This window comes from Myxine glutinosa, chromosome 3, assembly GCF_964187855.1.
Source record: "Myxine glutinosa chromosome 3, kmMyxGlut1.1, whole genome shotgun sequence".
Lineage (NCBI taxonomy): Eukaryota > Metazoa > Chordata > Myxini > Myxiniformes > Myxinidae > Myxine > Myxine glutinosa.
In genome coordinates this window covers 57,740,294-57,767,417 of record NC_136263.1, presented here as the reverse complement: position 1 = coordinate 57,767,417, position 27,124 = coordinate 57,740,294, and the positions used below count along the sequence as shown (strand labels likewise).

The 27,124-nt window shown below is 43.2% G+C and overlaps 1 protein-coding gene across 1 annotated transcript in view; it reads left to right on the top strand.

Moving 5' to 3' along the window:
- Positions 1 to 2,898: 2,898 nt before the first annotated feature.
- Positions 2,899 to 27,124, top strand: part of LOC137423501 (single-minded homolog 2) — a 169,788-nt gene continuing 145,562 nt past the window's right edge. Inside the window, exon 1 of the mRNA XM_068110743.2 lies at positions 2,899 to 3,486. Coding sequence (XP_067966844.1) covers positions 3,312 to 3,486 — 175 coding nt within the window. The 5' untranslated portion in view covers positions 2,899 to 3,311. The remainder of the gene's footprint in view (positions 3,487 to 27,124) is intronic.

The window sequence follows — 27,124 nt, the reverse complement described above, 5'->3', positions numbered from 1 at the left end:
ATTCTCTGCCCCCCAACACCCCCCACCCCTCGCACAAGGATGTGCTGAAATGACGTCACTAGCAGTTGAGAATGACAATTTGGCGCTAAAGGATTCATATTCACAGATGTGGTTAATGCAGTCCATGCTCTGAAATACAGCGACAAAATGCAACCGAACGAGGTGTAAAGCACAAGAAGCACACATTTGCGGTCGTGTAAACTACGTCTCTGCAATGGAATCGTTGAACGGGGATTCGGTTTCGCGAATGCACCGGATTTTCCGCTGTTCGCACCGATGCGGATCCCATGATGTCGATAAATGCGCTTTATATGAATCGCATGTTGTTCGATCTACGAATGCGGTTAACGATCTACGAATGCGGTTAACGATCTACGAATGCGGTTAACGATCTACAAATGCGGTTAACGATCTACAAATGCGGTTAACATTATAAATGTGATTTATGTTCAAGAGTAAACGATGCACTACGACGAAAAAAAACCCCAATGTAAAATACTGGTAACGTTGGTCCAGAATGGACGCCGCATTGTTTGTTTTATGTACAATTGAAACAACGACACTGAAAGTGACAAAATCTTTGCACCTTATTATCGATAATCGTGTGTACAACAATATGGTAGCAAATCGTGTGTACAATAGTATGATTGGCACGACGTCGTTAAGCGAGGTATGCTCGCGTTAATTGAGGTATGCTCGCGTTAAGTGAGGTATGCTAGCGTTAAGTGAGGTATGCTAGCGTTAAGTGAGGTATGCTTGTGTTAAGTGAGGTATGCTAACGTTAAGCGACGTATGCTAGCGTTAAGCGAGGTATGCTAGCGTTAAGTGAGGTATGCTAGCATTAAGTGAGGTATGCTAGCGTTAAGTGAGGTATGCTACCGTTAAGTGAGGTATGCTAGCGTTAAGTGAGGTATACTTGTGTTAAGCGAGGTATGCTGGCCTCCGCGTTAAGCAAGAAGCTGACGTTTCAGACATGAATCCTTCGTTGGAGTACCGGATACTCTTATGCTCCGACGAAGGGAAAACACCTGAAACGTCAGCGTCTTGCTTCCCACGTCGGTTAGCATATCTGATCGACGTCGCGTTGATTCCAACTAACGTTCTACCTGTCCACCTCGCGTTGATTCCAACCAACGTTTTACCTGCCGGCATCAACGCGTTGATTCCAACTAACATTCTTCCTGTCCACCTCACGTTGATTCGAACCAACGTTCTACCTGTCCATCAACGCGTTGACTCCAACAAACGTTCTACCTGTCCATCAATGCATTGATTCCAACTAACGTTCTTCCTGTCCACCTCACGTTGACTCCAACCAACGTTCTTCCTGTCCACCTCACGTTGATTCCAACCAACGTACTACCTGTCCACTAATGCGGTGATTCCAACCAATGTTCTACCTATCCACCTCACGTTGATTCCAACCAACGTTCTACCTGTCCACCAACGCGGTGATTCCAACCAACGTTCTACCTATCCACCTCACGTTGATTCCAACCAACGTTCTACCTGTCCACCAACGCGGTGATTCCAACCAACGTTATACCTGTCCACCAACGCTGTGATTCCAACCAACGTTCTACCTGTCCACCAACGCGGTGATTCCAACCAACGTTCAACCAACCTGTCCACTAACGCGGTGATTCCAACCAACGTTCAACCAACCTGTCCACTAACGCGGTGATTCCAACCAACGTTCAACCAACCTGTCCACCAACGCGGTGATTCCAACCAACGTTCTACCTGTCCACCAACGCGGTGATTCCAACCAACGTTCTACCTATCCACCTCACGTTGATTCCAACCAACGTTCTACCTGTCCACCTCACGTTGATTTGAACCAACGTTCTACATGTCCACCAACGCGTTGGATCCAACCAACGTTCTAACTGTCCATCAACACGTTGATTCCAACTAACGTTCTTCCTGTCCACCAACGCGTTGATTCCACCTCACGTTGATTCCAACTAACGTTCTACCTATCCACCTCACGTTGATTCCAACCAACGTTCTACCTACCCACCTCACGGTGATTCCAACTAACGTTCTTCCTGTCCACCAACGCGTTGATCCCAACTAACGTTCTACCTATCCACCTCACGTTGATTCCAACTAACGTTCTACCTATCCACCTCACGTTGATTCCAACCAACGTTCTACCTGTCCACATCACGTTGACTCCAACTAACGTTATACCTGTCCACCAACGCGGTGATTCCAACCAACGTTCTACCTGTCCAACAAGGCACATTGACACTTCCCAGCAACACGAGTCGTTAATCTTCATTTTAACACCTGTTTGTTCTAAGTAATGATGATTTATAAGGTGACATGAAAGGACGAACCCTTTCACTGCATTCTTTTTATAACAGGTAATGTCTCATTACCGGACGATGTTTGGCATTGGAATGGGGACTTGTTAACAATATGACGTCATGTTACAAACTTGTGCACCGCATTTTCATATCGCAACGAGTGTTTATAAATTCTTTCTCGGAGTCCTGGTCGACGCGCCGAGGACTCCGCGCCACGTTCTGGGAATGTTGCAGACGACGCCAAGAAGCGACGTCCGGCCCGTCACGTTCCCCAAGTGCCCTCCTGCCCTCCATCTCAGGTCCGATACAAGGAGCACTTTGGCCATTTCCGCCGATCCTTCTTCCCGCGCTCCTTCCTTTTCCTCGTCTTCCAATACATCATTTATTTATTTATTTATTTTATTGCAAAGGAAGGAATTCTTTTCCACTATATTATAGGTTCTACTGTAGTCTGTATAGCAGTCGCTTGTCTCCTTCCCACTGGGGGCGGAAAGGGGGGCGTGGCGCTTGCATACATTATGTTAATTGCAATGACGCGCCGCGGGGGCTTTCACCACCGCAGGACGGCGCGAGATGGCGACAACCGGGGCCCAAGTTCGTTTCGCACCCCTGCGGAGTCTCTCCTCGTCCGTGAGTGGTCTCGGTCGCTTTTGGACCCTCTGATCACGCTTGATCCGGAGAGTCGGACTCCAGAATTGTAGGAGCGCAAGTCACTCGAACGGAGGTGGTCCTTCGGAGTGTCGGAGCGAGGTCCAGTCCAATCGCTTCCTTCGTGCTCCCTCAATGCTTGGAGAAGCGTAATCCGGGCGGTGCGACCCTCGGGTCATTCTTTGGTGTCGCTGCCTGTATTAGTGACCTTCACGTCCCTCCCTCTCCGGAACGTCCAGGACCCCCCCCCCCCTCCCCCAAAGATCTCCGGTATACCGGCTGTACACGCGCCCCTTGCGGGTCCACGCCGGTCCCGGTGATGCAGCTCTGCCCGGGCCTAGGAAGACCATGAAGGATAAGACGAAGAACGCAGCGCGAACCAGACGGGAGAAGGAGAATGGAGAATTCTACGAACTCGCTAAACTGCTGCCTCTTCCCTCCGCCATCACTTCACAGCTGGACAAGGCGTCGATCATCCGACTCACCACCAGCTACCTCAAGATGCGTGCGGTCTTTCCGGAAGGTGGGTGGGTCCTGCATAAGGGTCTTGACGTTCTGCAAACCACGGTATACTTACGGTAGTGCGAAACCTGCGCGGCGGTGCGGGATGTAAGGCCCAAACATGCGACAGACTTTAACATTAGTCCCGACTCGGGTCCTTCTGCAGAACAATTAGTCCCGCCTCGGGTCCTTTATTGTAGTCCCGTGAAGTGAGGGAGGGGTCTTTGGGGCAATAAGAGACGAAAGCGAGTAAAATGGAGACGATATTACAGAAGCCGACGCAGTAATATTACATGGTCGGTTATTTACGTGATGAAAACTTCAATGGTTCGAGGAAAATTGCTTCAAAAGACCAAAAACGATGAAGATCTTCGACACCGAGACCGTTTCTCTTTTCCACTCATTCCACAGATGCGACATATAAATCCCCTACAATCTCTCGCTCCTTTCACGCACTCAGAAGCTCTGTTTATTTCAGCAATTTATTGTGTTTTTCGTTTGTATTCATCTTAGGCCTACCTGTCTGTTACCTATGCCACCAAAGGTGGACGGAGGTTACGTTTTGACCCCTGTTTGTTTCTCTGTGAGCAAGATATCTCAAAAGGTTGTGGACAGATTCAGATGAAACTTGGTGGACAGGCTGGGTGTGTGACACTGAACATTCCAATCCGAATTTGGTGAAGATCCGGAAAAGATTTTTTTTTGTAGTGATTCTTCGCCATTGAGTGATACGGCTAAAACCGATATATAGCTAAAACCGATATACAGTATAGCTAAAACCGATATACGGCTAAAACAGATATACGGCTAAAACCGATATGTAGCTAAAACCGATATGTAGCTAAAACCGATATACGGCTAAAACCGATATACGGCTAAAACCGATATACGGCTAAAACCGATATACGGCTAAAACCGATATACGGCTAAAACCGATATACGGCTAAAACCGATATACGGCTAAAACCGATATACGGCTAAAACCGATATACGGCTAAAACCGATTTACGGCTACAACCGATATACGGCTAAAACCGATTTTCGGCTAAAACCGATATACGGCTAAAACCGATATACGGCTAAAACCGATATACGGCTAAAACCGATATACGGCTAAAACCGATATACGGCTAAAACCGATATACGGCTAAAACCGATATACGGCTAAAACCGATTTACGGCTAAAACCGATATACGGCTAAAACCGATATACGGCTAAAACCGATATACGGCTAAAACCGATATACGGCTAAAACCGATATACGGCTAAAACCGATATACGGCTAAAACCGATATACGGCTAAAACCGATAATCGATATAGAGCTAAAACCGATATACGGCTAAAACTGATAGTGATATATAGCTAAAACCGATATACGGCTAAAACCGAGATACGGCTAAAACCGAGATACGGCTAAAACCGATATATAGCACGATATCTCAAAAGGGTTATGGATGGATTCGTACGAAACTAGGTGCACAGGTTGGGTGTGTGACGAGGATCAATTGATGCAATTTTGTTGAAGATCTGGATCATTGAGAGATGGGGCCAAAACGATATAATACATGATATTTCAATAAGTTGTGGACAGGTTATGACAAACCTTGGTGGATGAGTTAGTTAGGTGACGAGAACAAGCCGATTCGATTTTGGTTTCGGTCCGAATCCAGATCCGGCCTATCAGTGCGATACGAAACGTAAATTGCGTGGCCTGGCAGAGGTGTGCGCTCGACCGATGGCCGTCCAGTTTAAAAGCACTTGCATTGTCTAGTATTTCAAATTTTCACCAATCGTTTTTATTTGTTTACTTATCTCATTCGGTCCTATAAACAACGTATTGATGTCATGTGACTGCAAAAGTGGTGCAGGAAATATTCAGCTACAAAAAAAACCAAGGCAAAGACAGCCAGGAATCCATATATAGTAATGTAGCGTACGGTTTCTGGTCCTGTTATTTGTCTCGGTATTAACACAAATATATATTTGTGTAAATGTGTGTATATGTATATGTATATATATATATATATATATATATATATATATATGTAGAGCACCGACCCTCTGTAAAGCGTCTGCGTTATGAAAATATAATAGGATTAAGACTATGTTTGAGCAATCTGCACAATTATTGATCTTGGTGGTCCATATATATATATATTTGAATGGAGATATATATATATATTTGTTTATATGTTTGTCTGTATGTATATATATGAATATATTTGTCTGTATGTATATATTTGGCCATGTATATATTTCTTTATATATTTGTCTCTGTATATATATATGAATATATTTGTATATATTTGTCTGTATGTATATATATATATATGTATATATTTGTATGTATTTATATTTGTTTATTTATATATATATATATTTGTATGTATTTATATTTGTTTATTTATATATATATATTTGTAGACGTATATATTTGTATTTATATATTTGTATATATATTTATATATTTGTATATGTATATATATATATATATTTGTGTATGTATATATATATATATATATATATATATATATATATATATATATATATATATATATATATATATAGCACTGACCCTCTGTAAAGAGTCTGCGTTATCAAACTAAAATAGGACTAAGACTATGTTTGAGCAATCCTCACAATTATTGATCCTGGTGGTCCATATCTGACCCCCCCCCCCCCCTCACTCCATCTCCACTCCCTCCCCACCCGCACCCTCTACCCACCTCCCCCATTCCCTTGTTCGATGCCGCTATAAAAGTTGTCATAGTCATAATTTTTTACTCTTAGTTATCATACTCTTAGTCATAATCCGTGATGTTATCGCCTGCTATTTAACCATCCATTATTTTTACATCATTATGTCATGCACTTTAGTGGGCGGAGCACCACACCAGCACTAATATATATGTACGTAAAAAATCAATACGTCACAAGACTTTGGCAACAGTCCCAAATATCTCGTCTTGAAAGGACAAAAATGAAATAATGTTACAGACTTCTTTATATACACAAAGAATTAAGTTAAGCACCCCCCCCGTTTTTTTACAACCTCGCACATTACAAGTTTGTTGTCGTCAAAACAGTGTAATATACCCATGATATTGCTATATTTTCTGGAGAAGTGATATGATGGTCACATAAAAACATAACAATCATGCCGTTTTCAATATTTTATTCTGAATAATTTAAGGTGAAATTTTTTGGGAATTTTAGGCATATTTTCACCTCAATTTAAGTATGGAGCTATAGGTCCATCACGGACAGTGTGGATGACGTTTATGTTTTCTAACGTACAGTCATTGTTCTGAGATGACCTCTAGCGATCTTTGCGTCAATAACGTGTGTAGGACCCACGTGATCGGATCACTGACTCAACCCTACGTCTCATAGACCCTGTAAGCCGTCGTATGCGTTGCTGTGGCAGGTTGAACCCCCTCGAGCACGTTTGGGACATGTTGGGACGACAAATTGCGAAGATGGTCCCTCCAATAGCCAATCTGGATGAATTGGAACGTGCATTACATCGGTAATGGAACAACCTGCCACAGCAACGCATACGACGGCTTACAGGGTCTATGAGACGTAGGGTTGAGTCAGTGATCCGATCACGTGGGTCCTACACACGTTATTGACGCAAAGATCGCTAGAGGTCTTCTCAGAACAATGACTGTACGTTAGAAAACATAAACGTCATCCACACTGTCCGTGATGGACCTATAGCTCCATACTTAAATTGAGGTGAAAATATGCCTAAAATTCCCAAAAATTTTCACCTTAAATTATTCAGAATAAAATATTGAAAACGGCATGATTGTTATGTTTTTATGTGACCATAATATCACTTCTCCAGAAAATATAGCAATATCATGGGTATATTACACTGTTTTGACGACAACAAACTTGTAATGTGCGAGGTTGTAAAAAAACGGGGGGGGTGCTTAACTTAATTCTTTGTGTATAGTTTAATAAAATGATTACAGCTAAGTTCGGCATTATCTCCCTTGTACGCATGTATTTCACGTCTTCTCTTTTTGTGACAGGCACGTGGAAATTATTGGGTTCTCGTTCCCATGGAGAATGTAAATGTTACACTCTATGAGTTAAATAACACCTTGTCGTCATATACATGCTGCACGTCCTGTAAATCTTGCATACACCTGCAAAGCACCTTCCCTGTGCCCCTCCATGCAGTGTGAACGTTACCTGCACCCTGGACCCCACCGTGTCCTGTAAGGGTCACAATAACAAGCGCCATAAACCTGTTGATGTCCTGGTGTAGCATCACATGGGCCTCTGCATTGTCAAATTATCCCCAAGTCCTGTCATACCCTAGAGTATAAGCCACACACATAACACATTGAGCCGCACCATGTACTGTAAGCGTCACAACAGTGACAATGAGCTAAATAGTTCCGAAAAACTTTAGATCACCGGTCTGTCCAACTTCACGCATGACTTGGAGTGACATTTAAATCATGTGGATTGAAACGTGTACTCAATAAGTATGTCGGTAAATTAATTTATGCAGTTAGGTTTATGTAATGTACAGACAGGTACACACACACACACACACACACACACACACACACACACACACACACACACACACACACACACACACACACACACACACACACACACACACACACACACACACACACACACTGTTTATTTGCACCACACCTCCTCCCTCTCTGCTATTATCCCTACTTTACCACCTCAACCAGCTCCTCAATCTCCAACTTAGCACCACCATCACCTACTCCTTCATTGCACCTGAACCACCGCAACATTGACCTACCTCGCCCCATGACCATCATCACCACCTCGGCGTACACGTGCCCCTCCTTTTCCCTCCGCCCAGGCCAGTCCGGCCCCCGTTCCCGCGTGTTTTCTCAACGCTTACCGACGTTTCCCGCCGCTGTTTATTTTCGGACTAACAAATGTCAGAGATGCGATCCTGCGGATTCCAGCGCAGCCGCGCCTCGCGGGACGCAAATCCCCGACGTTTGCTCGAATCGCACGTCCCGCACCTTTCGCCTGGTTTTAACTCCTCGTTTATCCATGTTTTCTCCGTTATCCGGGATGCTGGTGCGGCATTCGGTCATGATGTGCGGAATGCATAAGTGACGGTGGCGAACCTACCACACAGTGCAGTCAACAAAGGATCCATCAGCGGTTTATTTAAACAGTGGAATGTGCTTTGCTGGATGAATAGGATCAAGTATAATATATAGGGAATATATGATTGAAATAGAATTTTAAAATAATTATAATATTGTTATTATTATCATTTGTGGATTATACGCCAAATTCGAATTTGTATATTTTGAGGTCATAAATTAGTTTATAGTTAGACTAGCAGGAGTACCCGGAATTGCCCGGTGATGTTCTAATCCTGATGGCATTTTGAAGAAATCAGTTTTTTTTTTTGTTTTTTTTTTCTGTAGGTGCCGAAAACACTTCCCTACCTACAGCCAAAAAGGAAAATTTATATTTAATATGATATGATTACACACAGACACACACACACTAATCAGGGATAACTTATTATTACCTTTCAAATAGCTACAAAGGCTTCGGCAATATCGAGCGATTTTATTATTATTTTTGTTTTTAAAAGTTTTTATTTTTTAAATCCAAAAAACTAACGTTTTTCTCAATTTAAAAAAAAATGCCTAAAACACTCCCAAGCAGTCACTGATGAACTTCTGAAAGTTTGATGGACATCCGTTCAGCCATCCCTGAAAGAAATGGGGACAGACAGGCACACACACACACACACACACACACACACACACACACACACACACACACACACACACACACAGACAAACGGTTCTCTTATAGTATAGATTATACTGACGTGCCATGCATATACTCGTATATAACAAACTCTGCTGCATATAATCGTATTAAACAAACTCTGCTGCATATACTCGTATATAACAAACTCTGCTGCATATACTCGTATATAACAAACTCTGCTGCATATACTCCTATATAACAAACTCTGCTGCATATACTCGTATATAACAAACTCTGCTGCATATACTCCTATATAACAAACTCTGCTGCATATACTCGTATATAACATACTCTGCTGCATATACTCGTATATAACAAACTCTGCTGCATATACTCGTATTAAACAAACTCTGCTGCATATACTCGTATTAAACAAACTCTGCTGCATATACTCGTATTAAACAAACTCTGCTGCATATACTCGTATATAACAAACTCTGCTGCATATACTCGTATATAACAAACTCTGCTGCATATACTCGTATATAACAAACTCTGCTGCATATACTCGTATATAACAAACTCTGCTGCATATACTCGTATTAAACAAACTCTGCTGCATATACTCGTATTAAACAAACTCTGCTGCATATACTCGTATATAACAAACTCTGCTGCATATACTCGTATATAACAAACTCTGCTGCATATACTCGTATATAACAAACTCTGCTGCATATACTCGTATATAACAAACTCTGCTGCATATACTCGTATATAACAAACTCTGCTGCATATACTCGTACATAACAAACTCTGCTGCATATACTCGTATATAACAAACTCTGCTGCATATACTCGTACATAACAAACTCTGCTGCATATACTCGTATATAACAAACTCTGCTGCATATACTCGTATATAACAAACTCTGCTGCATATACTCGTATATAACAAACTCTGCTGCATATACTCGTATATAACAAACTCTGCTGCATATACTCGTATATAACAAACTCTGCTGCATATACTCGTATATAACAAACTCTGCTGCATATACTCGTATAAAACAAACTCTGCTGCATATACTCGTATAAAACAAACTCTGCAGCATATACTCGTATATAACAAACTCTGCTGCATATACTCATAGATGCAACAGAGTTTGTTACCACGTTGTAGCTTTACTAAAAGTAGACTAGGAATATTGCCAACCGCATTAATCCTTGTCAAATAAACTGTTCCTGTTTATAACTATGTTACCACACCGGGAGTAAAGTCAGGTTTTTAACCGCATTAATCCTTGTCAAATAAACTGTTGCTGTTTATAACTATGTTACCACACCGGGAGTAAAGTCAGGTTTTTAACCGCATTAATCCTTGTCAAATAAACTGTTCCTGTTTATAACTATGTTACCACACCGGGAGTAAAGTCAGGTTTTTAACCGCATTAATCCTTGTCAAATAAACTGTTCCTATTTATAACTATGTTACCACACCGGGAGTAAAGTCAGGTTTTTAACCGCATTAATCCTTGTCAAATAAACTGTTCCTATTTATAACTATGTCACCACACCGGGAGTAAAGTCAGGTTTTTAACCGCATTAATCCTTGTCAAATAAACTGTTCCTGTTTATAACTATGTTACCACACCGGGAGTAAAGTCAGGTTTTTAACCGCATTAATCCTTGTCAAATAAACTGTTCCTATTTATAACTATGTTACCACACCGGGAGTAAAGTCAGGTTTTTAACCGCATTAATCCTTGTCAAATAAACTGTTGCTGTTTATAACTATGTTAACCACACCGGGAGTAAAGTCAGGTTTTTAACCGCATTAATCCTTGTCAAATAAACTGTTCCTATTTATAACTATGTTAACCACACCGGGAGTAAAGTCAGGTTTTTAACCGCATTAATCCTTGTCAAATAAACTGTTGCTGTTTATAACTATGTTACCACACCGGGAGTAAAGTCAGGTTTTTAACCGCATTAATCCTTGCCAAATAAACTGTTCGTATTTATAACTATGTTAACCACACCGGGAGTAAAGTCAGGTTTTTAACCGCATTAATCCTTGTCAAATAAACTGTTCCTGTTTATAACTATGTTAACCACACCAAGAGTAAATCAGGTTTTTAACCGCATTAATCCTTGTCAAATAAACTGTTGCTGTTTATAACTATGTTAACCACACCGGGAGTAAAGTCAGGTTTTTAACCGCATTAATCCTTGTCAAATAAACTGTTCCTATTTATAACTATGTTAACCACACCGGGAGTAAAGTCAGGTTTTTAACCGCATTAATCCTTGTCAAATAAATTGTTCCTGTTTATAACTATGTTAACCACACCGAGAGTAAAGTCAGGTTTTTAACCGCATTAATCCTTGTCAAATAAACTGTTGCTGTTTATTACTATGTTAACCACACCGGGAGTAAAGTCAGGTTTTTAGCCGCATTAATCCTTGTCAAATAAACTGTTCCTATTTATAACTATGTTAACCACACCGGGAGTAAAGTCAGGTTTTTAACCGCATTAATCCTTGTCAAATAAACTGTTCCTATTTATAACTATGTTAACCACACCGGGAGTAAAGTCAGGTTTTTAACCGCATTACTCCTTGTCAAATAAACTGTTCCTGTTTATAACTATGTTAACCACACCGGGAGTAAAGTCAGGTTTTTAACCGCATTAATCCTTGTCAAATAAACTGTTCCTGTTTATAACTAGGCCTATGTTAACCACACCGGGAGTAAAGTCAGGTTTTTAACCGCATTAATCCTTGTCAAATAAATTGTTCCTGTTTATAACTATGTTACCACACCGGGAGTAAAGTCAGGTTTTTAACCGCATTAATCCTTGTCAAATAAATTGTTCCTGTATATAACTATGTTAACCACACCGGGAGTAAAGTCAGGTTTTTAACCGCATTAATCCTTGTCAAATAAACTGTTCCTGTTTATAACTATGTTAACCACACCGGGAGTAAAGTCAGGTTTTTAACCGCATTACTCCTTGTCAAATAAACTGTTCCTGTTTATAACTATGTTAACCACACCGGGAGTAAAGTCAGGTTTTTAACCGCATTAATCCTTGTCAAATAAACTGTTCCTGTTTATAACTAGGCCTATGTTAACCACACCAGGAGTAAAGTCAGGTTTTTAACCGCATTAATCCTTGTCAAATAAATTGTTCCTGTTTATAACTATGTTACCACACCGGGAGTAAAGTCAGGTTTTTAACCGCATTAATCCTTGTCAAATAAATTGTTCCTGTATATAACTATGTTAACCACACCGGGAGTAAAGTCAGGTTTTTAACCGCATTAATCCTTGTCAAATAAACTGTTCCTGTTTATAACTAGGCCTATGTTAACCACACCGGGAGTAAAGTCAGGTTTTTAACCGCATTAATCCTTGTCAAATAAATTGTTCCTGTTTATAACTATGTTACCACACCGGGAGTAAAGTCAGGTTTTTAACCGCATTAATCCTTGTCAAATAAACTGTTCCTGTTTATAACTGTTAACCACACCGAGAGTAAAGTCAGGTTTTTAACCGCATTAATCCTTGTCAAATAAATTGTTCCTGTTTATAACTATGCTAACCACACCGGGAGTAAAGTCAGGGTTTTAACCGCATTAATCCTTGTCAAATAAACTGTTCCTGTTTATAACTGTTAACCACACCGAGAGTAAAGTCAGGTTTTTAACCGCATTAATCCTTGTCAAATAAACTGTTCCTGTTTATAACTGTTAACCACACCGAGAGTAAAGTCAGGTTTTTAACCGCATTAATCCTTGTCAAATAAACTGTTCCTGTTTATAACTATGTCAACCACACCGGGAGTAAAGTCAGGTTTTTAACCGCATTCACCCCACAAAGACTAACTGACCAATGATTGTAACCGCATTAACCCCACAGGGAGTAAAATAATATGTTGTTAAATGCATTAGCCCCACAAAAACCCAACTACGAAAGATTTTAAACTAATTAACTCCACCTCGACTAAACTGTTTTAGTCACGTTAACATCACATGAACCAAACTACGAATTACAGCCGCTCTAACCACGGTTAGATTAAACGAACCTGCAAATGTTTATAACGGATTAACTACACCAAGGTAAAAACTACGAATGTGTCTCGCTGCATTATCCCCACCTCGGCTAAACGATCATGTTTGTAACCGCATTGACTACACCGAGACCAGCGAGAGAAACACATAGACCGAAACTCATAGACCGAAACCCATAGACCGAAACCCATAGACCGAAACCCGTAGACCGAAACCCATAGACCGAAACCCATAGACCGAAACCCGTAGACCGAAACCCGTAGACCGAAACCCGTAGACCGAAACCCGTAGACCGAAACCCGTAGACCGAAACCCGTAGACCGAAACCCAGAGACCGAAACCCAGAGACCGAAACCCAGAGATCGAAACCCAGAGACCGAAACCCAGAGACCGAAACCCAGAGACCGAAACCCAGAGACCGAAACCCAGAGACCGAAACCCATCGTCCGAATATTTCGCCATTACGTCGTCGCTTTAGCCTCTCTGCTCTCAAAGATGTGTTGATATCCACTTGTTCATGAGCTAATCCAAACAAAACGAATCTAAAAAAATGTGGCATAATGCTACCCTAACGATATTTTAATGCTTTACAACACCTGTACGCATTGGGGGGTAGGGGGGGTGGTTGGGGAGGTTGTACATGTCATGGTTGTACAAGCAGCAGCACAACCCACATATCTTATAGGACTCTAACTGCAGTCTTTCCCTAACGACGCCACTTTAACCCCTTAAACACTCAATACGATTCCTACTCAAGTCAGAAGTGAAATCTAACATTATGGGATGTTCATGTTATTTATACAAAATTTTGAAATATAAATGTTATTTTCTTCCCTTTTCACTCGATCACACTTTCCCGCCTCTTGGTCCCAGACTACAGAGCCACTAATGTTGGTTCACCCTGCCTACTCGTATAATATCACAACATCAAAAATACCACTACATCAAAAATATCACTACATCAAAAATATCACCACATCAAAAATATCACGACATCAAAAATACCACCACATCAAAAATACCACCACATCAAAAATACCACCACATCAAAAATACCACCACATCAAAAATATGAGCACATCAAAAATATGAGCACATCAAAAATATCACTACATCAAAAATACCACCACATCAAAAATACCACCACATCAAAAATATGAGCACATCAAAAATATGACCACATCAAAAATATGACCACATCAAAAATATGACCACATAAAAAATATGACCACATAAAAAATATCACTGCATCAAAAATATCACCATCAAAAATACCACTACATCAAAAATACCACTACATCAAAAATACCACCACATCAAAAATACCACTACATCAAAAATACCACTACATCAAAAATATCACCACATCAAAAATACCACTACATCAAAAATACCACTACATCAAAAATATCACCAGATCAAAAATACCACGACATCAAAAATATCACCACATCAAAAATACCACTACATCAAAAATACCAGGACATCAAAAACATCACGACATCAAAAATATCATCACATCAAAAATACCACTACATCAAAAATATCATTACATCAAAAATATCACCACATCAAAAATACCAGTACATCAAAAATATCATTACATCAAAAATACCACTACATCAAAAATACCACTACATCAAAAATATCACCACATCAAAAATACCAGTACATCAAAAATACCACTACATCAAAAATATCACCACATCAAAAATACCACTACATCAAAAATACCAGTACATCAAAAATACCAGTACATCAAAAATACCACTACATCAAAAATACCACTACATCAAAAATACCAGTACATCAAAAATATCACTACATCAAAAATATCATCACATCAAAAATACCAGTACATCAAAAATATCACCACATCAAAAATACCACTATATCAAAAATACCAGTACATCAAAAATATCACGACATCAAAAATATCATCACATCAAAAATACCACTACATCAAAAATATCATTACATCAAAAATATCACCACATCAAAAATACCAGTACATCAAAAATACCAGTACATCAAAAATACCAGTACATCAAAAATACCAGTACATCAAAAATACCAGTACATCAAAAATACCACGACATCAAAAATACCACGACATGAAAAATACCAGTACATCAAAAATACCAGTACATCAAAAATACCACTACATCAAAAATACCACGACATCAAAAATACCACGACATCAAAAATACCACGACATCAAAAATACCACGACATCAAAAATACCACTACATCAAAAATACCACTACATCAAAAATACCACTACATCAAAAATACCACGACATCAAAAATACCACGACATCAAAAATACCACGACATCAAAAATACCACGACATCAAAAATACCACTACATCAAAAATACCACGACATCAAAAATACCACGACATCAAAAATACCAGTACATCAAAAATACCACTACATCAAAAATACCACGACTTCAAAAATACCACGACATCAAAAATACCACGACATCAAAAATACCATGACATCACAAATACCACGACATCAAAAATACCACGACATCAAAAATACCACGACATCAAAAATACCACGACATCAAAAATACCGCGACATCAAAAATACCATGACATCACAAATACCACGACATCAAAAATACCACGACATCAAAAATACCACGACATCAAAAATACCGCGACATCAAAAATAGCACCACATCAAAAATACCGCGACATCAAAAATACCGCGACATCAAAAATACCGCGACATCAAAAATACCACGACATCAAAAATACCGCGACATCAAAAATACCGCGACATCAAAAATAGCACCACATCAAAAATATGACCACATCAAAAATATCACATCAACCACATCAATATATATATATAATATCTTAGCCTATCACATCGGCGTGTTCAGATTGGGAGACGATCAGGTGGAAATAGTGTAAAGTTTCATTTTCATGGGTTCCAACATTGAGGTGAGTGGCGATTATAGTGGAGAAGTGAAGAGACAGTTAGTGTGGCGTTGCAGTAATTGTCAGGATGGACAAAGATCTGGAAAGACAAAGATGAGACAATACAAAGCAAGATGAAGTTGGTGAATGATGTGGTATTTTGAGTTTCAATGGATGGATGAGAGTTACAGCCAGTGAAAAAGAACGTACATTGAAAGACCGCCATGCACATTTAGAAATGCTGATGCTAATACAAAACTGTCATACTTTGGACACATCATGCATGCAAAAAACGAAAGTCTGGAGAAATCAACCATGCTGGGTATTGTTGATGGCAGAAGAAGAAGAAGAGGAGGAAGACCGTGTGTAAAGTATCTCGACAAACTGCGATCAATTGTCGTACGCGTTTATTCACTCTGCCGATCAAGGCCCGATTCACAGCAGCGCCATCCGAGCTCTGGCGTAGGGATCCAACCCGGTCCCGGTGTAGGGATACAACGGTGAACATTTGCACTGCATACATGACATCCTCCCCTTTAAGTCCAAAATTACCAAGAGCAATACGTGCTAGATTTCCAGAATTGACATTTCAAAAGCAACATTTCCGAAACATGTGAAAATATGTGTGCAAACGGTTATGAGAATAATGAAAATACGTGAAAATAGAACATGTGTCAACGTGAAAAAAAAACATCTTCAAAGATTCAACCGGTCGGGTGCTTTTCTCTCACGCATTGAGCGTCGCGGTGTACCAGTGGATACAGAGTCCGAGGTGATTCCTTTGGGTCGCGGTGTACCAGTGGATACAGAGTCCGAGGTGATTCCTTTGGTCTCCACGAAGGGTGTAGCGTTTGCAGAGGTTTTCGGGGCATCCGAGCCGGCTGGAGCGGCCACGACGATCTCCGGCAGTGGCGGGTCGAACTGTTGTCCTGACTGTGACGATGCTACAGGCTCCATCGACTCACAGTGATGGTAGGTTATGTGGTCCTGATGTCGACGAATTTCGCGGCCGTCCTGCAGGCGAATCACACTGGACAGTGGACCTGGCTTCTCGATGATGTCTCCCGGTAGCCACGTCGCACCTGCACCAAAATTTCGGGCAAACACTGGATCTCCAATGTTGATACATCGACTGTTGGACGTCTTATCGTGCACCAACTTTTGATTAAGCTGGCTTTGATAAACATTTGATGATATGTCTGGTTTGAGATTGTCAAGTGTCGATCTCAAGTGTCGTTTCATCAATAACTCAGACGGAGCTGCACCGGTTGTTGATTGTGGCGTGATGCGGTATTTGAACAGGAGACGAGACAGCTTTGTTTCCAGGGTTCCCTCCTGAAGTTTCTGCAATCCAGATTTGATGATTCCCACGGATCGTTCTGCCAAGCCATTTGAAGCCTGGTGATGTGGGCTGACAAACTTATGTTTGATGCCGTTCCGACGTGTGAACTTGGCAAACTCGGTACTGGAAAAACACGAACCGTTATCACTCACGATCATCCTGGGCAGACCATGAGTGGCAAAACAGCGTCTGAGTCTTTCGATGACAATGGCTGACGTAGTACCACGCGTCACATAGGCATCAATCCATTTTGTGTGCGCGTCCGTAATTATTAGAATCATGCTGCCGTTAATAGGCCCGGCATAATCGAGATGTAGGCGATGCCACGGTTCGCTGGGCCATTCCCAGGGATGCAGTGGCGCTTTCGCAGGTGTATTCCGGGTGCTCTGGCAGGGGTAACAATGTCGAACATGATGTTCGATATCAGCATCAAGATTCGGCCACCACACATAGTTTCTGGCGAGTGACTTCATCTTCACAATCCCGGGGTGACAGTCATGGATTTCATCCATGACCCTGGAACGCAGATTTTTCGGGATCACGACACGACATCCCCAGAGTAGGCAACCATTTTCCACGCTGAGTTCGTTTTTACGTGCTTTAAAAGCCGCAAAATCTGGGTCACCCTCAGGTAGCAAATGCCATCCAAGCTGTACAGCCTGGACAGTTCTGGACAGAACGGGGTCTCGTCGAGTATGAGTGCGGATCTGGCCAGAATCGACAGCACAATCTTCCAGATGATCCATCAGTGCGATAATGGATCCTGGTGTAGGCGAATCATCAACGGATTCTGGAAGGGGTAACCGACTCATGGCATCTGCATTTGTGATAGACGAACCGGGCTTATAACATATGGTGTAGTCATAAGCAGCGAGAAACAGGGACCAGCGGATGATCCTGGGCGGTAGTGTGTCAGATGTCGCCTTAGTTGGACCAAACAGACTGATCAGCGGCTTGTGATCAGTGCGAATCGTGAAATGATGTCCAAGAAGGTACTGGCGAAATTTGCCGACGCCGAAAACGATTCCCAATCCTTCCTTGTCAAGTTGGGAATAGTTTTTCTCTGCCGGGGTCAACGTTCTGGATGCAAATGCAACCGGTCTTTCTGTACCATCAGGCATCACGTGCGATAATACACTCCCCACTCCATACCGACAGGCATCGCATGTCAGCACAAGATCCTTCTCTGGATCAAAATGAACGAGAACATTGGACGATTTGGGCAGATCCTTAGAGGTCTGGAATGCTGATTGTTCACTAGACCCCCAGCTCCAGGAGACTCCTTTCCTCAAAAGCCGATAAAGGGGGCCCAAAACGTCGGTCACATTCGGGATGTAACGACCATAGAACTGAAGCAAACCGAGGTATGACTTCAATTCGGTCACATCTCGTGGAGAAGGAGCATCCTTGATAGCTCGGACTTTCTCATCTGTCGGGTGTAGACCCTCGGCATCAATCGTATGACCAAGGTACGTGACTGATGGCACCATAAACTTGCACTTGTCTCGACGCAAACGTAGGCCGGAGTCCAAAATCTTCTTCAGAACTCTCTCCAGGTTCTGTAGATGTTCCGCGTCCGTACGACCAGTAACCAGAATATCATCCTGGTAACAAACGACGTTGCGTTCGGCGGCAAACAAACTGTCCATGACACGCTGATAAATTCCAGGTGCAGATTTCACTCCAAAACTAAGTCGGTGGTACCTATACAACCCACGATGCGTGTTGATGGTAAGATACTGTTTCGAATTCTCGTCCAAGCAGAGCTGTAGATAGGCGGATTTGAGATCGAGTTTCGTAAAAGTCTTGCCTCCCGTGAGACGAGCATAGAGGTCTTCGATCCTCGGGATTGGATATTTATCCAATGAAGAACACCTGTTCACGGTCATTTTATAATCTCCACATATGCGGATGGACTGGTCCGATTTTATGACTGGAACGATGGGCGCCGCCCATTCGGCATACTGGATTTGCTCGATGATCCCCAGATTTTCAAGATGATACAGTTCCTTGTCAATCCGCTCACGCAGGGCGAAAGGGACTGGGCGAGCCCTGCAAAATATAGGATTGGCATCCCGGTCAACCCTGAGTTTAGCCGTATGTCCTTTCAAGGTTCCAAGCTCATCCTTGAAGACATCCGGGTACGTATCCAGCACATTTTTGAGTGTGTATGCTGCGGTAGGAGAAACGTTGGCTGCCCGGAGTTGATGAATGCTTTCCCACTTCAGTCGAATTATGCTCAACCAGTTCCTGCCTAGTAAGGAAGGGCCCTTTCCAGGAATGACGATCAGGGGTAGGTGAAACTCACGGTTATCGTAGCCCACCGTGACATCACATGTACCGCAGGGAACAATCTTCTCACCTGTATAGGTGGAGAGTCCATAGGTAGTAGGTTTCAGATGGGGTCGGTCAGCATCACTCCACAGGTTTGTGAAAACAGCATGGCTGATGAGCGAGACGGCCGCACCAGTGTCGACCTCCATTTGCAATGGTCGATTGTTGACGACAACATTGGCAAGAAGAGGGTCCCGCCTATGGTGAGAATCAATATGAAGCAGGTCATACGATTCTGAGTTGTCGGAAACAGAGCTCACCTGGTCAAGCTCGGGTTCCTCCGAACCGATAAACTGATGAATCTTGTCAGCAGCTTTTCCTTTTCCCGATTTGCGAGTGATGCAAGCTGGAGCAATATGGCCAGTTTTCGAACAGAAATGGCAGGTGGCATCTTTGAACCGACACGTCTCCGGAGGGTGCTTTCCGTTGCACCGAGGCTGGCGGACTTCCAAAACGTCCTGGAGGGAATCCTCGCGAGATCTTGATCGGGGCGGTCACGGATTTTCGAAGCTGTTCCACGATCTTCACGCACGCTCGAAGCTAAGTCATTGTCACATTTGTATTCTTGTCTAAACTGTTTATCTTACGTGTGTGTACCTTTTAAGTGTCCCTCGGAAATTTTATCGGGGTTAATCTTTCATACCTGTAAAAAATAGTCGAGTATCTCGTGCCGCGCGCGGACCACGCGGCCTAGTTGTTGAAGCTTCCGACCTGGAGGCTTGGTTTCTCTCCGGGCATCCAAAGTGGTTATTTTTTCATTCGTGTGTTTGTCAAATTTCAACTCGTTACTTTATCGTCCATGCTTTATTGTTTGTTTATAGTTAGTTTTGGTTTGAATTTCCTGTAACTCGTAATTAATTAATCCTGTTCTGCGCCTCGTGTGCGGCCTTGTACCCTTGTCGGTGTTTGTTAACTAAAGTCCCCTACATCGTGTTTTGCTTGGCTCTCAGTTTTTCCCTTCTACACCGAACGTAATACTCTCTGTCTAACGTTTTGAATCCACACCCCACCCCACCCCACCACCCCCCCCCCCCCCAAAAAAAAAAAAAAAAAAAAAACATTTATTTTTCCTTTCTCCACGTGTGCCGTTGTCTTATCCTGTACTTTCTGTCCAGGTGTATCGCGGTGCTTTTCGCCCCGCCCCCATTATCTCCTTGCCATCCACCTTTTGCCCTGTTCTCGTGGTGGTCCCTCTCGGCCCTCCCCCCGTTGGTATTTTGTGCATATAAGATTGTTCACGGTTCTGTTTAAATATTATTTTAAATATGTTTACCCTTTCCCCTTCAGTGGTTTATTCAGTGGTATATTACAACACGCTGTTTTTCTTCCTATTTAAAAGGCTTTTCTCAATTTCCTCTCCAACTCATTCCACGTCAAAAAAAAGAAATTCAATATCTTATACGTCTCCCTCACTACATGGTCTAAATTCACATTCATTCCATCCCTCCTCCATCGTTCTGAATCGGATTGCTAACTTGAAAATCACAACAAACCCAATTTGTTATCAATGTTCGTCTTTCATTAATCATCCACTTTCTAAACTCCCCTCTTGCCCCTCCCCTCCAAATCCCCCCCCTTGCACCTACACTCCTAAACTACCCCCTTTCCCCTCCACTCTTAAACTCCCCCCTTGCCCCTCCACTCCTGAACTCCCCCCTTGCCCCTCCCCTCCAAATCCCCCCCCTTGCCCCTCCACTCCTGAACTCCCCCCTTGCCCTTCCCCTCATAAACTCCTCCCTTGCCCCTCCCCTCCAAATCCCCCCCCTTGCCCCTACACTCCTAAACTCCCCCCTTGCCCCTCCACTACTAGACTCCCCCCTTGCCCCTCCCCTCTTAAACTTCCCCCTTGCTCCTCCCCTCCTAAACTCCCGCCTCACTCCTCCCCTTCAAAACTCCCCCCATACCATTCCTCTCAAATTCTCCCTCCTCCCCCCTTCTCAAAGTTGCCTCCTCCCCACCTCGTCTCCCTTCTATCTCATGCCTCCACCCCCCCCAACCTTCTACTGTCCCATGCCCCCCCTCAAACAACCCCTCACTCTGCCTCATCCCTTCACCACCAAACCTTTCATCCTCCTCATCCTTCCCTTTTTTGGAACTCTTCTGTAATCTCTGACACACTATCAACTGCTCTCCCTACCTCCCCCTCTCATCCTTCATCTTACCCTACTCCTCCCCTCCCCTGTCCTGTACCCGATGCTCCCCCTCTCTCTTCTTTAACGGTATGGACCTCAAACATCCGGGGCCTTCGCTCAAACCTGACTGATCTCTCCATACAGGTTGCTTCTGACAATCCAGACTTGATCTGCTTAACAGAGACTTTCCTCCTTCAAGATGTCTCTGATTCCTCAATATCTCTTCCTGGTTACTCCCTCTTCCGGTATGATAGACCTGAGCCTCGTCCTGGTGGTGGGGTGGCTATCTTTATCAAAAACTCTCTTCCTCATTCTCCTTGCACTGCCCTCTCTCCTCCTCACCCCCAGGAGTACCTCTGGCTATGGGTTCCTCTCCGCTCCCACCTTTTGTTCATATGTGTTCTGTACCGTCCCCCAAACAGTGATGACTCAATTTACATTTCACTCTCTGACAACATGGACCAACTTCTATCCACTCATCCCAACTCTCTCTTCCTCATATGTGGTGACTTCAACTGTCATCATGCCACCTGGTTGGGTGTGGGTTCCTCTCTCACCAGTCATGGAACCTCAGCAAAGGACTTCTGTGACTCACTGGGATTGACACAATCTGTCAATTTCCCGACCCGGATCTCAGCCAATGGAGTTTCTTCTCTTCTAGATTTGGTTATGACAAACTTCCCTGCTAATGTCTGCTGCTCTTCTGCTGCTCCAATCGGTTCTTCTGATCATGTGCTTGTCAAAGTGGACATCTCTCTGGCCATTCTCAGAGAGCCTCCTCAGCGTCGAAGAGTCTGGCATTTCACTCAGGCCGACTGGGACGGGCTTCAAGCAGCCATCAATCGTCTGGATTGGTCTCCCATCTCCACTGCCTCTGACATCAATTCTTCCTGGGAATTCTTCCAAAGCAAACTGATCTCTCTCATGCACAGATTTATCCCATCTCGTCTTCAGTTGTCTTACCCTTCCTCCCGTCCATGGTACACCGAATCTTGTGGTGAGGCAGTTGCCCTGAAACAACTTGCCTTTGCCTCTTGGAAGGCTAATCCAACTGAAGGCAATCTCAGTTCCTTCCACCAAGCTCGGAACAAGTGTGTGTCTACCCTCAGGAGTGCCAGGAAGCACTATCTCTCCTCACTCAAGAACGAACTCTCAAACCTGTCTCCTTCCTCCAAATCCTGGTGGCGTCTGGTCAAATCCGTTTCTGGTGTTTGTTCCCCCTCCATCCCCTCCCTTACCTCAAATGGCCACACAGTTGACATCGCACGTGACAAAGCCGAATGCCTCAACTCTGTGTTTGCTTCAAAATCTTTAGTCCCAAACCCATCTCTCTCCGTTCCCACCTTTCCCAGTCGAACCCAACTGCTCCTGGACTCTGTGTCCTTCTCTCCTGACAAGGTGGAGGAGTTTTTGTCTAACCTCGACTCTGAATCTGCAACTGGACCAGACGGCATCAGCCCACGGGTCCTAAAATCCTGCTCTGCCGCTCTATCTCACCCTCTCTCTGTTCTTTTCACCCTATCTTTTGCTCAAGGTCATCTGCCAGCATCCTGGAAATCAGCAAACATTACCGCTTTACACAAAAAAGGTGCAAAAACAGATCCTTTTAACTACAGACCAATCAGCCTGCTCCCAATTATCAGCAAAGTCATGGAATCCATCATTGCTTCGGATATGAAATCTTTCCTCTTCTCCAATGGCTTGATCTCTGATCATCAATTTGGATTCAGACCAGGTCACTCTACTCTGGACATGCTGCTTCTCCTGTCTCAACAATGGATGGAGGTCCTCAATGCCAAACAGGAAATCAGAGCTGTCTCCCTCGACATATCACGTGCCTTCGATACGGTCTGGCACCCAGCTCTGCTCACCAAACTCTACTCCTATGGTATCCATGGAAATCTCCATGCATGGCTTGCGGACTTCCTCTCTGGTCGTAGTCAACGTGTGGCCCTGAATGGATTTCTCTCATCTCCCCTTCCTGTTCAGGCTGGAGTTCCCCAAGGCAGTGTGCTGGGCCCTGTGCTTTTTCTGGTCTTTATCAATGATCTCTCCGACTCTCTGGAAAATCCTCTCTATCTCTTTGCTGATGACTCCACTCTCTGCCGCTCCATTCCTCTTCCCTCAGATCGGCAGTCTGCAGCCTCCTCACTCTCTGAAGACCTGGACAAAATCACAGACTGGTCAAACAAGTGGAACATGTCTTTCAATCCTGACAAATCTCACACTCTTACTATGTCTCTCCGAAAAGATCGACTGGACAACCCTCCCATCTACTTTCTCAACAATCCTCTCCAAGAAGTTCTGTCGCTGCAGCTTTTGGGTCTCACTATCTGCCATGATCTTTCTTGGGAAAACCACATTTCCAAGCTGGCCTGCAAAGCCAGTCGCCGACTGGGCATCCTCCGTCGTGCGAAGTCCTTCCTTGGCACACCTGAGCTCCTCACCACGTACAAGGCTTTCATCCGCAGCTCAATGGAATACTGCTCTCCCCTCTGGGCTGGTGCTCCTGCCTCACACCTAGCTCGTCTTCACGCTGTTGAAAGCAAAGCATTCAGAATCATTGGAATCTCCCGTGATGAAGCTAACTCCAAGGGCCTCTCACTCACTCACCGCAGGCAGGTTGGTGGTCTTTCCGTCTTCTACCGACTCCTCTCCGGCCTTGCTCCCCCAGCTCTCTCTGTGCTCTGTCCCCCAAATATTCCTACAGGTCGCACAAGATCTGCCAGCAAGCCTCTGATGGTTAAACTGCCGAAATCTCGGCTCTCTGCCCACCTTCACTCCTTCATTCCTCTTTTCTCCCGCCTCTGGAACAAACTCCCACACTCCGTTCAATCCCTCTCCTCCCTCCAGGTCTTTAAAACAGCTGTTCACCACCATCTCTTATCTTCCCCCATCCAAAACCTTGATCTTTTCTACCCCCACTAATTCACCCCAGATCCACCTTGTTTGTAATTCCAACTTCTTTCCTGGTAGTCCTGGCAGTGTCCATATGTTTTATGCCTCTCCCACCCCCTTTCCCATGCCTCCCCCCCAAAGCCCTCTCCCTCCCACAGATCTCTCGATGTCTCCATGTCTCTCGGTTCCTGCTCTAAAATGTTGTGTTGTGTTGGGTTGTGTTGTGTTGTGTTTGTGTCCTTCCCCCTCTCTCCCCATCTTGTCTACCGCTCCCGATGTTATTTGTTCTATGTGTCGGTTTGTCGGTTATGTGTCGGTTTGTCGGTTTGTCTTTCTGTGTGATAAATGTTCGCTCTTTCACGAGCCTCGATCTTTTATACAAAAAAAAAAAAAAAAAAAAAAAAAAAAACCGAAAACAGTTGTTGTGGGTTTGAGACTGCACTGGCTTCTGACGAGGAGCCTTGTTCCAACGTTGTGGCTGAACATGATCCAACCGATTCACAGCAGGGCTGGTACCAGATGAGCGAGTGGCACCGATGCTTGTAGCGTTGCGTTCAGCACTTTCCATGGAAATGGCGGTGTCTCTGGCATTTTGGAACGTCAGTCTTCTCTCAGCAAGCAGGCGTCTACGAGTGCGGTCATCGGACATGCCAACCACCAGCAAATCACGAAGCATGTCATCGATCGTGTCCCCAAACTCACACAGATGTGACAGTTTTTTGAGGTGTGCAATGAAGTCTGCGATCGACTGACCTTGCTGCTGTCTGCACATGTAAAAATTAAACCGACACAGGATGACTGAAGGAGATGGGTTGCAATGTTCCTTCAAAGCGGCCTTGAGCTCTGCATACGTGAGCTCCTGGATTGTCCGAGGCCGAATCAGGTTTTTAACGAGTGTGAACGTCTCACCTCCGCAAACGGACAGGAAGACGGCCTTCATCCGGCCTTCGGTCGCGATGCCGTTCGCCTCGAAGTAGAAAGACAACCGCTCAGAATACGTGTCAAAATCCCCCTCATGAGGGTCGAATTCATCGATATGGCCGAAAGATGTCATGGTCTAGATGTTTACCTTCGTCGCCATGTAATCTGTGATGTAATCTGTGTAAACGATGTGAAATACATGACACCGTGTATGTGCAGGATTGATGGGGTAAAGGCTGCAAGCTTCGGAGGGCAGTGCAGGATGAGGACGTTTGCAAAATCTGATCATCAATGCCTCCAAAAGTGGGACGCGACTTGATGGAACGAGATAACGAGATAACGAGATAACGAGATAACGATCACACCATGAGATCATACTGTACACAAATACCTTACATACCATGAGCTTTTATATAATATCTACAGCACAAACGAGATTATACTGTATGTACCTCACATGGTATTGCTGTTTTGGTTGCATAATATAATATGCAGTAATCACATTATACTTGGTATGCATTTTGTACCTTATCCAAGAATATATTAATAGCTGTAATGAGATTGTACTTTATAATTATACCTTTATAGTTTTATACTCGAGCCCGAAAGACTGGGCCGTGGTTGAGACATGTACCGGAAATATGATTGTTTGCAGCAAGAGAAACGAATTTGATGCGAAGTAAACGAGTTTGATTGATGTGAAGTAAACGAGTTTGATTGATGTGAAGTAAACGAGTTTGATGTGAAGTAAACGAGTTTGATTGATGTGAAGTAAACGAGTTTGATCGACGTGAAGTAAACGAGTTTGATCGACGTGAAGTAAACGAGTTTGATTGATGTGAAGTAAACGAGTTTGATTGATGTGAAGTAAACGAGTTTGATTGATGTGAAGTAAACGAGTTTGATCGACGTGAAGTAAACGAGTTTGATTGATGTGAAGTAAACGAGTTTGATTGATGTGAAGTAAACGAGTTTGGTTGACGTGAAGTAAACGAGTTTGGTTGACGTGAAGTAAACGAGTTTGATTGACGTGAAGTAAACGAGTTTGATTGATGTGAAGTAAACGAGTTTGATTGATATGAAGTAAACGAGTTTGATTGATGTGAAGTAAACGAGTTTGATTGATGTGAAGTAAACGAGTTTGATTGATGTGAAGTAAACGAGTTTGATTCATGTGAAGTAAACGAGTTTGATCGACGTGAAGTAAACGAGTTTGATTGATGTGAAGTAAACGAGTTTGATTGATGTGAAGTAAACGAGTTTGGTT